Source organism: Drosophila yakuba, chromosome 3R, assembly GCF_016746365.2.
Source record: "Drosophila yakuba strain Tai18E2 chromosome 3R, Prin_Dyak_Tai18E2_2.1, whole genome shotgun sequence".
NCBI lineage: Eukaryota > Metazoa > Arthropoda > Insecta > Diptera > Drosophilidae > Drosophila > Drosophila yakuba.
The window spans coordinates 14,896,636-14,910,364 of record NC_052530.2 but is presented as its reverse complement, the minus strand read 5'-3'; the positions used below and the strand labels follow the sequence as shown (position 1 = coordinate 14,910,364).

Sequence of the window (13,729 nt, the reverse complement as noted above, 5' to 3'; positions counted from 1 at the left end):
ATAATGTTGAATACTTATAAGAATAATTATTTTCCTTTTGACTTCTGGGAATTTCAAATAAAATTGTTATGTGATTTGTTTTATAGGGAAGAATATTTAAAAAAATTACATTCACACATTAGCTTTTGTATGTCAATTTAAGTTTGTTTATCGAACATTTATAATGTTGAATATTTATAAGAATTATTATTTTCCTATATCAAAACACTATTTAAATGCTTTTTGGAGCCCTGAAAAAAGTGTGACCAAAGTGCCGAGAATCCAGTGAGTGTGCATGTTTTGAAAACAAGACGACGGTCACACTGCTGCACCAATAACAAAGAACTCGGTTTTTCTACAAGTAACGGCCAGTTAATAGCACTTACTAACTAAACAGACCGAATCGGGATCTCGCACAACATGTCGGCCAGAAGAGCAACCCATGCAGGCAGCTGGTACACGGACTCTGGTGAGTAACCACCCATTTGCGATCGGAAGATAACACAATCAATTATTGCATCGCTTGTGGGTGTGGGATAAACGCATATGTATTGCACCTGTGCGTGTGTGTTTGCGGGTAATGAACCTTAGGGTGAACCAAAAAAATAGCTACATGTCACCTATAATTGAGTAATTCAGAAGTTCTTTTCCGGATCCGAGCCCACCGAGTTCCGAATCTCGTCCATGCGATCGTATGCGATTTCGGTGGCCCAGCACAGACGCTTCTCCAGCTCGCTGTTGCGCCGTCGCTGCTGACGCAGTGCATCTAGTCCGCGTTCCAGCTGAGTGCATGCCTGGAAGAAGGTGCTCAGTTCCGGGATGTCGCCGAATTCACCGGGGTGGCGTCGAAATCCTTGCGTGGCGTCCGTGGTAAGCTTGTCCAGACGATTCTGAAGAAAACGCTGGTCGAACATCTTCTGGAGCTCCTGGGTCGTCGCTTTGCCCAACTCGTTGTTGGAGTCGTTTAGGTGCAGGTCTCGAATGCGATCCTTTAGTCCCGTAAAGCTAACCGACTCCAATTTCTCGCCAATGCCCTGGAAAAGCTCGTAGCTTTGCTTAAGCTCCAACTGCATCTTTCGGACATCGTCGTCGATACTTTTGGCCGCGTGCGATTCCATGAACTCGGCACGGGCACCGGCCTCCATGGGGGGCCCATCATATCCTGATCTTAGCGAAAAGCTGGAAGTTGTTGAGGCCGGATCCGATGTCTTATCCTGGGCCTCTCCTCCCGTTAAACGAACTTCAGATGATGTGCTTCCGGCGGACGAACTCTTTTTACTGCCTGCGGACGAGGACTTACCATCCTTCTTCTTTGAACTCCTCGATTTCGCTGTCCTTGTTTTCCTGATGGGCCCGAAGATGGGCATCGGATTGGGACTCAGGAGGAGTTCTTGTGAATCGGAATCGTTTTCAGCCCTTTTCTTATAAATGGATTCATTTAGTTTAAAAATAAACATTCCAATCTATTTATGTCTAATTGAAGTCGAAACTTTATAACTTACTCTTGAGATATTATGGCGGTAAGCTCATTCCGAATGCGATTCATGAGCTCATCGCTTTGTTTTTCCTTATCAGTTTCCATTGCGGAATGTTAAACTAAAATTTAAATCAATATTTAATAACTTTATATCGCTGCTGTGATAAGTCGACTCGGCAATAATCTTATAAGCCTGGAACTATTTGTTTGTTTGCTGCTAGGCAACGACAGGCCAACTATTTTTAGTATTTCAAAACTGAAACGTGCAGGTGTTTATTTTACTTACAAAAACCAATTCCTGCACAGGTTATTAAAGTAATTACGGGAACATAGGGATTACTATACCACTCTGTATTCATTAAACAATTCATTCAACTTGCTTTTCAGGTGCCGAGCTCTCCAGGCAGTTGGATCGTTGGCTGGGTGCCGCGGACCTGTCCCATGGACCAGCTCGTGCCATTATTGCTCCGTAAGACTTAACCGAATTCTGCCAAAAGGCCTCTTTAATTTAGTGCTATTTTCTAGACATGCTGGGTATACGTACTGTGGAGCCTGCGGTGCCTTTGCCTATCGCCAAGTTAGCCCCGTTGTCGTGTAAGAAGTTCACATACAAGATTTGCGTGAAGACAATCCGGTTTTATTGAACCTTTGCTTGCAGCAAGCGAATCTTCATACTGGGTCCCTCGCACCATGTGCGACTTCGTGGCTGCGCTTTATCCGTGGCGAAGAAATACAGGACACCCCTCTACGATCTCAAAATTGATACTCAGAGTATGATGCTTCCGGATTAACTCACGGTACATGTTTTATTTATTTGAATTGCTTTTTGTTTTAGTCAACGCTGAGCTTGAGAAGACTGGACAGTTTTCTTGGATGGACATGAAGACTGACGAGGATGAACACTCCATCGAGATGCATTTACCTTACATTGCCAAAGTGATGGAGGAGTAAGTGCTATTGTTGCATCATTTGCAAGAGGAATTTTACTAAGCAATAATACTGCTGCAGCTACAAGGACCAGTTTACCATTGTGCCTATTCTGGTGGGTTCGCTCAATCCCGAACAGGAGGCACAGTACGGCAGCCTTCTGTCCTCTTATTTGATGGACCCCACCAACCTGTTTGTGATATCTTCCGATTTCTGCCACTGGGGCCAGCGCTTCAGCTACACCTACTATGACCGCTCTTGCGGAGCAATTCACAAGTCCATCGAGAAGCTAGACAAGCAGGGCATGGATATCATCGAGACGCTCAGTCCGCACTCCTTCACCGAGTACTTGCGCAAGTACAACAACACGATATGCGGACGCCATCCCATCGGAGTGATGCTGGGCGCCGTGAAGGCTCTGCAGGATCAGGGCTACGACAAGATGAGTTTTAAGTTCCTCAAGTACGACCAGAGCAGCCAGTGTCAGGACATGGAGGACTCCAGCGTCAGCTACGCCTCGGGATCCCTCGTGTTCGAGATGTGAATGCATTCAAGTATTTTAGCCACTCGTCGGCATCTAATTCTTGCTATTTAAGCGTAACGTTTTTATATTTACTAGCATCAAATTGAAAATTTTAACAATAAATCCCAATTCCCCAAGAACTTTTAAATTATTCGGCATTGTTTTACAAATATAAGGAATGCAATTAAAAATTAAAACCATACCGAGAAATAAAGATCACTTTAGTAAGCTTGTGTTGCTTTCATAAAATAATTGGTAATTGTAAAAAGCCAGTCTATAGTTGATTTAAGTTCAAAGCAATAATAATAAAAACAGCCATTCGCATGTGAACTTCCATTTAAGTTGATTTTTTCTTTATTTTTCTCTTTTTTGTTGAAACATTGAAATTGACTCCTAAGTCATTTTGAATGATTTCTTGGATGCGTTTTCGGTTTTTTCATTTTTATGTTTCGTTTTTTCAGCTTTTCCTCGATGAAATGTCTGCGTATTTGAGAGTGGGATGAATGTGAGGAGTTCAACTCAATCTGCTGGCCATGCAGCACCTGTTGTCGTGTGGTTCACCACCATGCAGCGGCTGCATTGGCGGCTCCTCCGGCGGTGGCATCCGCCGAGGCCACATCGTTGGGCCCACCTCCGGCTACCGTGCCATTGAGCCGCGAGCACTCTGCATCAGTGGCGATCTGCAGCGCGTTCATGTTCTGTACGAAGGTTTCCAGGGCGGCGGCATTCTCGTCCTGGCTGTACGGCGAAGTTCGTTGGCTAAGCGGGCTGCGGCGCAGGAATTCGTTCAGATCGCTGGCTACGCTGGCCGCCTTCGAGCCTCCACCCGGTACCACCGAGTGGTCGAAGTCGTAGCCAAAGGGGTCCGGAGGCACCGTCGGCTGTGGCATTCGCGTCAGCAGATTGTTCTGCACGAAGAGGTGGGAGTCTGCAACTAAAAGTGGGTCATTTGGATTAGGAATTAAACCATATCGTGTGCACTAACCACTGCCGTAGTCGGCGGTCACGTTGTCGCAGTAGTTGGCACCCGGACCGACGCTGCCCGGCGGCGGCTGCTGTTGGGGATCATAGGCGTTGGAGGAGCGTGCCCGGTTGCCAAACACGCTGGTGATCTCCACGTGGTGCGGCGACGGCGACGCGTTGTTGCGCGTGAAGTTGGACTCCGAAATATTGTGTATGGAGACCTGGAAATGCAAATGCAATATGCGATGGGAGTATGTAAACTATTAGAAAAACTATAAATAAAGATTTGTAGACTTTATTTCAGCCTGCCTTACAAAAATTCAAAGTTTACACTTTCTTGCGAAATAACCTTCAAAAATGATCAAATTAAAAATGTGCAGATACAAAAATTAATTAGGATGAGAAATAGGAGGTGAATGGATAGTAATTTTGAGTGGGCAGCGGATAGTTTTGATAGTTTGAATAGAAATCCTGGTCCAAGAACCAGTTATCAGATCCGTAACGCACCTCGTTGTTGAGATGCTGGCCCGGTATCAAGTTCTTGAGGAAGGCGGCGTCGTCGTAGCGAATCACTCCGGTGTTCGGAATGCCCTCCAGGTAGGAATTGAAACCGGTGATGGTGGGCGGCGGAGAGTCGTCGCCACAGCTGTGATGCATGTGGCAATCGCTCGATCCACCGCCGCTTCCAGAACCCTGTGAAGCTGCGGCCGCTGCAGCTGAGAAGACCTCGAAGCCGTTGTAGTAGCTCGACTGCTGGTACTTCTCCTGCAGTGGAACTCCTCCTCCAGATCCGCCAGTACCACTGTAATCCTGCTGCTGGCCAAAGCCCGGCCACTTGCTGTCCTTGGCTTTTTGCTTCAGCTCGCTGCCAATGGCCGATAGACATTTCTGTGACTGCTTGGGACGGGCAATCACAGCCGCTTCGCCGACTAATCTGCCAGGGCTGTTGGCCCCGCTTTCGGCGCTGCTTGGGGGAACGTTGGTACAGCTAATACTGATATTGTTGTGCGTCCCGTTGCCGCCATTGCTGCTTCCGCTGCTGTTGCCACTGGCCGATCCACTGGAGAAGTAGGAGAAATTCGAGGTGCTGCTGCCGCCGTGGCCAACTGTGGCCGCACTAGCCTGCTGTTGCTGCTGCTTTTGCTGTGTGGCACGTGCCGCCTCCGCCACAGCCTCTTGGGGCGTGTAGTAGTTGACGTTGCTGCCGAACTGGCGATAGCCTCCCATGGCCAGGCCATTGGTCACCGCCTGGTGAAGCGCTGGATTCCGTATGGTAAACATGCCGTTCTCGTTCTTGATGATTGCGGCAGGTTGATCCATGGCCATGGCTGGAGCTGCCGGAAGTCCGGCGGCAAAGTTTCGCACTGCAAGGAATGGTCAAAATGTATTTATTATTATATCACGATTTAGAACAAGTAGAAGAACTACTCACCTGGCGGCATTGGGTTGGGATTGGGCGGCATCATACCTCCGCCGCCCGCTGGTCCATTGCCCTGATGGAACATGGGATTGCGCAGCGTGATGATATTACCACTGGCGTTGGCTTCAATGGTGGCCGCAGTGGCTGGCGAGGGACCCAATATCTGGCCATCGCCCGCTCCTGCTCCTGATCCGCCGCCTCCTCCCGTTCGCTGCTTGTTGGCCGGCCCAGAACTGCCCGGGTTTCCGCCGCTCCCACCACCACCAGACTTTCCGCGATTGCGACGGCGTCGCCTGGAGGACTTCCCGTTGGCGCTCGCTGCAGATGCCGCTGCAGCCACATTTGGTGGTGGAGCTGGAGCTTGGCTGCGATTGGGTCGTGGGTTGGCCTCCACCATTATAACACCGTTGGGATCCATGCCAGCGGCACCGGCTGCTCCATAGTATCCCGCCAGGAGGTGAGACGGCTGCTGGAAGTGATGCTGCTGCTGTTGCTGCTGCTGCTCGGCCAGAGGCTTGGACAGCAACCGGATGGACTCACTCTTCTGGCGCAACTGCTCGCTTTTAGCCGGATCCACCTTGGTAAGGGTGATACCAGGCGGTAGAGAAAGGTGTTCCACCTGTACACCGCGGTTCAGCTGATCCATAATGCTGCAGTTGGGGGACTGCGATGCCTGTTTCGAACTGGAACTACCTCCTGCCTGGCTGATGCGTAAATGCTGCATCTGCTGGGCGAGGGTGCTGGCATAGCTTCCAGTCTGCGGCGGGGGTATGGCAACTTCGTTGGGATTGAAATAGCCCATGTTGTGTGGAATGCCGGAGAGATCCTCTGCAAGGGATGATGTAAGAAAATGTATCAATTAATATAGGTTGTTGCATGAACGGTTTTCTGTAACTTACCCTGCTTCTGGCGATGTCCGCGCTTTCCGCGCTGCGATCTCTTTGGAGGAGCACTGGACTCCGCCGCATGAGGGTTGGAGTGCTGCTGAGCGGGCTGCTGTTGGCCCCCAGCCGACGACTTTGTTCGACCATTGCCCCGTCCACCTCGAGACGGCTGTTGCGTCTGCGAGTGCTCACTGCGCTGGTTCTGAGCGCTGCGATTGGATTCGAGATTTCCAGGAGCCTGCTTCTGCTTCCTCGATGATTCCGCTGGACGCTGCGGCTGGGTCTTGGTCGGCGGAACCTTTTCCTGCTGATACTGTTGATGCTGCTGTGGCGGATTGGACTTGCCCCCGGAAGCAGACGTCGCTTTGCTTTTAGGCTGTGCCTGGGCCTTGGCGGGCTGCGACGCTGGTTGCTTTTGAGGCGCTTCCTGCTGCTTCACCTTTTTGGCAGGTGCTGCCACTGGGGCTGGAGTCGGCTTCGCCTTTGTGACCACTGAAGGTGCAACGGGCTTGGGCGCCGGAGCAGCTGGCAGTTTGGGCTGCTGCCTTATTGGCGGCGGCGCTGGTGCTGGTGCTGGAACTTCCTCCTCTGATTCACTGCCAGTTTCCCACTCTCCCTCTGAAGAATCTTGCATGTGTAGCGACTTAAAGGGATTGTTGTCCAACTGGCCAGGATCCAGTCTCGACTTCAGCCGTTTCTGCCTCTTGGGTGGCTCCGGTTCCGGCTCGGGAACCGGCGGTGGTGTCACTTCTACAACCTTGGGCGGCTTTGAAGTCGGCTTCTTGGGTGCAGTCTTCGGCTTAACACTGCACACCGAGCTTTCGCGCGTACTCTGCGGCGTCTGCGACTTTGAGGAGTTGCTGCTCGCTGCGGAACTAGAGGCGGCGGCCACAGCAACGGCTGTTTTCTTTGCCTGCTTCTTGCTCTTGAGCTTGGCTTCTTGCTCCGCCGCAGCTTCTGCTGCAGCCGCTGCTGCCTCCGCCGCAGCTGCTGCTGCCGCCGCGGCAGCTCGCTTAGCCTCTTTCTTCTTCGCCTTGGCACTCTTTTCAGGAACACTGGGCGCTGGAGCCGGAACGATGACTTGTGGAGGAGCAATTTCCTCCGGCTGAATCGGACCCGAAGCCACCATGTGCCCGTTGACAAAGGTGTATAGCAGTTTGTCCTCGTGCGGAGCACTGCCTTTGGCCACTACAGTCACCTGCTGCTCGGCACCCGGATGTGGCAGCTGCACCCGGCGTATTGTCACAATGCGCTTGGAGGGATCGGCAGTGATGGAGTTGGCCGCCATGGCGGCAATCACATCCCGAGACAGTTGAGGCGGATGTTGGGACTGCTGAGGAGGAGCAAAACACACGGGCGTGTTCTGCTGCCCGAGTCCCGGCGGAGAGTAGAAGGAGGCGCTGCTACTGAACTCGGGATACTGCGGCGCAGACTGCTGTGGGGGCGCCTGTCTAACAGGTTCGGCAGTGGCAGTCGTCGAGGCCGAGCCCCCGTTCAGGATCTCTTCCAGCTGGGCCATCTTGGCCAGCTGCTGTTGCTTGGTAGGCAAGTAGGAGAACTTGAACTCGTTGTTCGTCTGCTTGACGGTGGCAATAAGTTCGAGGATCACCGTCTCCACTTTAGCCTTTGCCCGCTGGAGGTTTTTAATGTTCGTCTCCAGCTCACCAATGCGCTTCTTCTCCTTTTTCCGGCCGCCTGCAGCCGTCAAGGCCTTCATCTCGTACTTGTCGATGAACTCCTTGAAATAGATGTCCAAAAACTGGCCGCGCAGGTCTTCCAGCTCCTTGATACGTTTCTCCTCCTCCTTTCGCATCTTCTGCTTGGCCTTCTTGGCCGCTTTCTTGGGATTCGCGGTCTGCGGCTGCTGGGACTTGCCCTCGATAAAGTTCAGCGTCTCATTTATCCAGCGCTGTTGGTCCTGTTCACGAGTATAGGTATAGGTACCCAGGAACTCGGCAAAGTCCTGCATCATGTCCTCTTTGCTGTAATCCGCTGGAAAGCCGCCACCGCGCTTAAAGGCGGCCACAGCAGCTGCCGCTTCGGCCGCCGTTGCCGCAGTCGAGGCGTCCGTGGCATCGGTGTGCATCTGCAGCCTCTTGCAGAGGCTGTCCAGACGCAATAGACTGTTGTCGCCCTCCTGCTCCTCTTTGTCGCCAATTTCATTAAGAGCTGCCGCTGCAACCGCCGCTGCGGCTGGTATCTTTCGCGGATTGCCGGGGGATTGCAGCTGCGCCGTGGCGAACACTTTCAGGCTAGGTGGTTGGTTTGGCGAAAGGGATTCGGCCTTTGGCGGCCGCTTCGGTGGGATGGCTGCCGCTGCGGGCACAGCAGCTGGCTCCGGCATGCTGCATTTGGTCTTCGATGGCGTGGCCTCTTCCGTGGACTTGGTCTTCCGGTCGTTGACAATCTGTGAGAGCTTCTTACGCAGCCGATCTCTCGTCTCGTTGAAGCGTGCATGGTTGCACTCCTTTTTGACACGTTTCTTCGAATGATTCTCCTTGCAGGGCTCCCCAATGTCCGCGTAGTCAGCACAGCCTAGTGGTTAAAAAATACAAACTATGTTCCATATCCGAACGGAAATCTGAATCTTAGCTACTTACATTTCCGCATCTTCTCCTTGCTCTTCTTGTTGCCTCCGGCGTCGCCATTTCTGCCTCCAGACTGAGACAAGTTCGATTCTCCCGACTTGGATTTGGCACCCGATAAGCCAGTAGTACTATCTGGTTTAGTGCGTTTTCTGGAATACAATATGAACTCATAAGCTAATGATTTAAAGTGCTATAAAGTAGAACTTACATTATCTGAGAGTCGTGCAACGTCATTAGCTGATCCACTCCAAATTGCATCTTCTCGATGTTGGCATCACCCAAAGTAAAACTGGAATTGGAATAATTGATTTCCGAATCAAAATAGTACAACTCAAGTTCTTCCTTGTTGAGTCCCATTTTTAAAATTTCTGTCTCTGGCATGCAAAACAGAGGCCTGCTACTTTATTAATCGTCGCGACTATCTTGCCACAATTTCTGCCAATAATTATTGGTTTATATTCGATTTTCATGCAATTTTTAATGACAGTTCTTGTGCAGAAGATAACGATATGCGAAGCTAAGGACTCAATTAATTAGTAATCGATAGGCGATACTGTCAAGATATTGAAATGTTCATAGGGTTCACGAGAAAAACTTTTTTAAAATGTCTCAATGACATATCTGCGTACGATTAAGATCCAGCTACAAATGATCACATTAGAGTATATATGATCATTTGTAGCTGCACCATTTTAAAAGTTATTACTACTATTTTGTTACAACTTTTTTTTCACTCCTGCAGTATTTTGTAATGGCAACCCTGTGGTGTAGATAGTCCCTAAAAGTCACATGTCCGTCCACAAATGTCAAGATGGCAAACGTCAAATTAGAAAAAATGGACTTGCAAAAAGTGCAGAATGTTTTTTTTTTCAGTTTATTCCAAATATGTTGACTTTAATACTTACTCATCAGTGATTTTGAAGGGTGAGTATCTGTAAATTTTTAAAAATAAAATAATTTAGGAACATCCACGTTGAAAACAAATTAGATATAGACTTACCCAATAACTTGGGCCAGAAACTGCTCAAACCGATTGTCTTCCTTATCACCAACCACACTGTTCAGCCGCAGTCGCAGATCGCCCTTGAGCAGCTCCAGGTGACCGAAATCCGTGCAGCTCGAGTTGAATTTCACAAAGAAGTTGGCGTAGATGGAGAGAACGAAGGTCCAGTATGTTTTGTACACATAGTGCTGGTTTCGAAGCTCCAGCAGCTCAGCGGGGCTGGGCGCCAGTTTTCGATTGAAGAACATCAGGGAGGGAATCGTGGAGCGCAGCTCCTCCCGCGTGAACGACAGGGGCTGGAAGCAGCGCAGCAGATATTTGGTCAGCAGCGGCGACAGCTGGTTAGAGAGAATCTTTCTGGCCAACTGGCAAGCGGAGACTCGGCAGTTCTCACCGCAGATGAACTGCGGCTCGATCGTTTCGTGGCGATAGCGCTTTCTGGTGGCCAGGTGCTGAAATACCGCCCATGCGATGTGATATGTGGTGCGCAGCGTATCGGACGACTCTGCTTGTCGACGAAACACCGTTCCGCTGCTGTTGCTGCTGGTTGGTGACTCGTCCTCCGTCAGATCGCTCGTGCGTCGCTGCTGTTGGACGGTGGTGGAGCTCGTGGCAGCCGCTATAGCCGCATTGTGCTTGGCCTCATCACTGGTGCAGGTGCTGAGGATCTTGGACTTCATCAGCTTCGGATCCTTCTCGACAATGCCGAGCGTTGTGCACTTGGCGCAATGGCCCGCTTGTCGCGGTCGCAAAGGAGTGCCGGCGATGGAGCAAGTGATGCATTTGCAGTTCCTAATGGTGGATAAAAAAATTAATAATTATTTTCAATACATTTCAGGTCACGTGGCTCGTAAAACTTACTCGTTATGGTGCTCGAGAAGAGAATTGCACTTCTTGCAGAGATCCTCGTGCACAAGCTTATTGGGCGGATCGTAGAACCCATCGGGCCATTTCAGCTTCGTGAAGGCCATGATATTCTTCCAGGCCAGCTGGCGATCCACGATGCGCTGGAAGTCTATAAACTCATCGTCGCTGATATCCGGCAGCGAGAACGAGGTGGCGTCCAGGACGACCTTGTCGAATATGTTGTACACATCGAGCAGGCCCATCCGGCGCTCATGCTCCGTGGGCGACAAGTTAAACTTATTTAGCTCGATCCAGATGTCCGTCCAGCGCCGCTCAATGGAGTGCATGTGCTCGTCGAACAGCATGTACCGCTTGATCAGTGCCGTCGTCTGGGCCGATGGAGCCACCTCCTTCAACGACAGGATGCAGGCCAGCATGGTATCCCCCAGGGGAGTGAATACATGTTGCTGAAAAAGGCGCTGACATAGGAGAACCCACGACAGCTTGAACTTTCGTAGGAAATCGTTCTCAAACGCAAACAGGCTGAGCGAGATCTTCTGCGAGATGCAATTTAGATCTGAGTAGCCGTCCAGAATGTCTACATGGGATAGAGATTCATATAGTTAATACTGTTTTCCTATTAAGCCAATTCACCAATTTATAAAGAATATCGTATAATGTTATACAGGTTTACTTTAAAGAAGAACGGAGTGGAATGGAATGGAGAACTCTCTTACATGTCAGCATCCTTTCTGCCGAAATTTTCTCGTTCTCCTGAATATTCTGGGCAATTTCGATCATGCCCTCGGAAAATGCCTTCACAATGCATTCGACATTATAGGCGAGTATTTGTAGCAGCAGCATCGGATTGTTGGCCATTAAGCTGTGGGATAGATAATGTTTAATTTGGGGTATAAAGTAAACAAATTCGGGCCTGAGGTCTCCACTTACATGGCGCTGAATAGCACTAATATCATATTATCGGAGATCGCTGTGTCATCAATAAAATCAAGATATTCGGCATTTTTATCGTAGAGGTAGCCGCTCGTAATCCAATAAATCTCCTTGTTGCACTCAAGCAGCTTTTCAAACTTATTGTAGGCAGCATCGTTTCTAAAATAAAGATGTTTGGATGATTATTAGCAACTGACTCTTGAACATTTTCTTAAAGTAATGGAGTTTATTCTTACTTCAGCATGGGGCTGTAGGCCTTGATCAGTACGTCTAGCAACATGACCACCATGTGCGCAGCCTTAAATTGATCCATCATGATGGCCATGATGGTTTCGCGGTATTCGAGACATTCCTTGCAGGAACAAAATGTGAAGAACTCCTCCTTCCGGTGTTTCACAAATATGAAGGCAAGATTCTGGAAATATAGCTACAATGGATTAGGAGTACGTTTCATTATGCGTCTTGATAATTTCAACCAATCGCACCGTAATTGCACGCAGCTGTCCGTCGGCGTCGCGCAGCGGATTCTTTGGATCCTCAGAGAACAGGCGCATGTTCTCAATGGCCATCTGAAAAGATGATAATGGATAGTTAGTATTTATTAAGAAGGCTTGGTAGAAGAGCTTAACTTATTACAAAGTACATGTACTTGGTATTAGGGCAGATCTCTAATCAAGTGTTCTTAACACCCAGCCAAATAAGAAAGCTTACTCAATGAAATATTTCATATTCAAAAGCCGCCTATCAATTAGAATATTTTTGTGCATACTGAAATATATAAGATCGATCTAATAAGAAAGTTTCTACCTTTCTAGAGCCCAGAACTATCTTATTTGATTTGACATTTCATTAAATACAATCTAGGTCCCACAAACAATTTTTATGGAACATTTGAATGAAGAAAATACAGAATGAAGTCAATCGCGACAGCTTCCTGAACATCTTGGGAACCCACCAAATATGACCGCGTCTCATCGTTGGGATCGCCGCCCTTGTGCTCGCACTCGTGGAGCAGCTTGTCACTCAGCTCCAGTTCGATGGCGTTGTCTTCCCGCTGACTCCACTGCATCAGCGACACGACCTCCTTGTAGACCGTCTCCGCCTTGGGGGCGGGCGCATAGGGATCGAAAGGAGGCAGGGCGAGGATCGTGTGCAGCGTGTTAATGATATTGCCCTCGGGAAAGTTGAGCCGCTCCAGGAGATGGCATGGCGGTGAGCTGCTCCGCGCCGGCTTCGCCTGTTGGACACCAGCAGGCGGTGGCGACGGATTCAGCTGGGAAGCGGTGGCGACGCAGGAGGAGGACGTTGCGGCATCCACATCGCCCTCCGCATCCGCATCCACATCAGCATCTACATCCATGGAGGACAGGGACATCACATGGCAGCAGGAAGGCGGCGCCTCCTCCATTGGCAGTTCGCCGTTGACCAGCGGCTCATCCGCATCCGTTTCTTTGGTGTGCGCCACCTGATCGGCCATTTCTGGCGGGGGCTTTCACGCGGTGGGTGGGTCGATGAGCCCAACCAACTCAGTCCCCGGCTCCGGATCACTTGTTAGTCTTTGGTGCTACTGCTGGCCAAATCCGCGTATGCGCGACGCATTATTATATACGAAATCACAGATGTAGATGCACTTTCACTCGCTCACTGTATGCGCGCGCGTGTCTGTGTGTGTGTGTGTGCGCGCTTGTGTGTCGGTGTGTGAGTGTGGGTATTGGATTGGTTTGGTTTTTGGAATCGAAATCGGTTTTGGAAAAGAACGCAGAGCAGCGCAAAGCGCTTTTCCCCTCGAATCGCGCCAAGTGCGCCTCTGCTTTCATCAGCGTTTCACCAAAGGGCCATCCGTTTGGTTCTTCCGGGACCCGACTTTCCGTTGCCTCGCAGTTTCCGTTTCGTTTGCACCCACGATTGTTGTGATTTTCCGCTTTTTGTGATTTTTCGCCTGCTCGTTGCAATTCGCTAGTTTCTCGTTGATTGCATTCGCAGCGGTGTGACCGTTGCGGCTTTCAGTCGAATTACCGGAACGCCACGCAAACTAGCTGTAAACGAATGGTCACATCCCCGTGCACACTTGTTCGACCAAAAATGATTTCCACATCTTTTCATTTCCCGAAGAAAACGAAAAAGTTTATAATCATATATGTGGCCCTTTCACAGAAATCTATCGT

At 49.8% G+C, this 13,729-nt stretch overlaps 3 protein-coding genes across 8 annotated transcripts; 1 reads left to right on the top strand and 2 right to left on the bottom strand.

The window, feature by feature from the left end:
* The first annotated feature begins 258 nt into the window (after positions 1-258).
* LOC6536897 (protein MEMO1) lies at positions 259-3,247 on the top strand. Its single transcript, XM_002097430.4, has 6 exons — positions 259-448; positions 1,844-1,925; positions 1,982-2,050; positions 2,115-2,227; positions 2,292-2,403; positions 2,465-3,247. The coding sequence occupies exons 1-6, from the start codon at positions 400-402 to the stop codon at positions 2,925-2,927; spliced, it is 888 nt and encodes a 295-aa protein (XP_002097466.1). The 5' UTR covers positions 259-399; the 3' UTR covers positions 2,928-3,247.
* LOC6536898 lies at positions 503-1,678 on the bottom strand. 2 transcript variants are annotated; one of them, XM_002097431.4, is made up of 2 exons: positions 1,482-1,678; positions 503-1,395 (listed from the first exon to the last, which is right to left on the bottom strand). In XM_002097431.4, exons 1-2 carry the CDS (start codon positions 1,559-1,561, stop codon positions 615-617), a joined length of 861 nt encoding a protein of 286 aa, XP_002097467.1. In that variant the 5' UTR covers positions 1,562-1,678; the 3' UTR covers positions 503-614. The 2 variants fall into 2 exon arrangements, with proteins under 2 accessions (XP_002097467.1, XP_039232409.1); XM_039376475.2 differs by having other exon boundaries at positions 503-1,400; positions 1,482-1,563.
* LOC6536896 lies at positions 3,225-13,552 on the bottom strand. 5 transcript variants are annotated; one of them, XM_002097429.4, is made up of 15 exons: positions 12,520-13,552; positions 12,050-12,133; positions 11,801-11,991; positions 11,562-11,723; positions 11,348-11,493; positions 10,626-11,208; positions 9,762-10,556; positions 9,667-9,693; positions 8,970-9,050; positions 8,774-8,910; positions 6,189-8,708; positions 5,302-6,117; positions 4,377-5,233; positions 3,892-4,090; positions 3,225-3,834 (listed from the first exon to the last, which is right to left on the bottom strand). In XM_002097429.4, the coding sequence occupies exons 1-15, from the start codon at positions 13,039-13,041 to the stop codon at positions 3,464-3,466; spliced, it is 7,491 nt and encodes a 2,496-aa protein (XP_002097465.1). In that variant the 5' UTR covers positions 13,042-13,552; the 3' UTR covers positions 3,225-3,463. The 5 variants fall into 5 exon arrangements, with proteins under 5 accessions (XP_002097465.1, XP_015047988.1, XP_015047990.1 ...); XM_015192502.3 differs by having other exon boundaries at positions 11,801-11,979; XM_015192504.3 differs by having other exon boundaries at positions 3,225-3,840; positions 12,520-13,551.
* Positions 13,553-13,729: the final 177 nt, after the last annotated feature.

Coding starts and splice junctions, on each gene's coding strand:
- LOC6536897 (XM_002097430.4), top strand. CDS start 400: ATGTCGGCCAGAAGAGCAACCCATGCAGGCAGCTGGTACACGGACTCT. Junction 2,228..2,291: donor TCTCAAAATTGATACTCAGA/GTATGATGCTTC, acceptor TTTTTGTTTTAG/TCAACGCTGAGCTTGAGAAG. Junction 2,404..2,464: donor ATTGCCAAAGTGATGGAGGA/GTAAGTGCTATT, acceptor ATACTGCTGCAG/CTACAAGGACCAGTTTACCA.
- LOC6536898 (XM_002097431.4), bottom strand. CDS start 1,561: ATGGAAACTGATAAGGAAAAACAAAGCGATGAGCTCATGAATCGCATT. Junction 1,396..1,481: donor ACCGCCATAATATCTCAAGA/GTAAGTTATAAA, acceptor TTATAAGAAAAG/GGCTGAAAACGATTCCGATT.
- LOC6536896 (XM_015192504.3), bottom strand. CDS start 13,041: ATGGCCGATCAGGTGGCGCACACCAAAGAAACGGATGCGGATGAGCCG. Junction 10,557..10,625: donor CTTCTCGAGCACCATAACGA/GTAAGTTTTACG, acceptor ATCCACCATTAG/GAACTGCAAATGCATCACTT. Junction 4,091..4,376: donor GCCAGCATCTCAACAACGAG/GTGCGTTACGGA, acceptor TTGCATTTCCAG/GTCTCCATACACAATATTTC.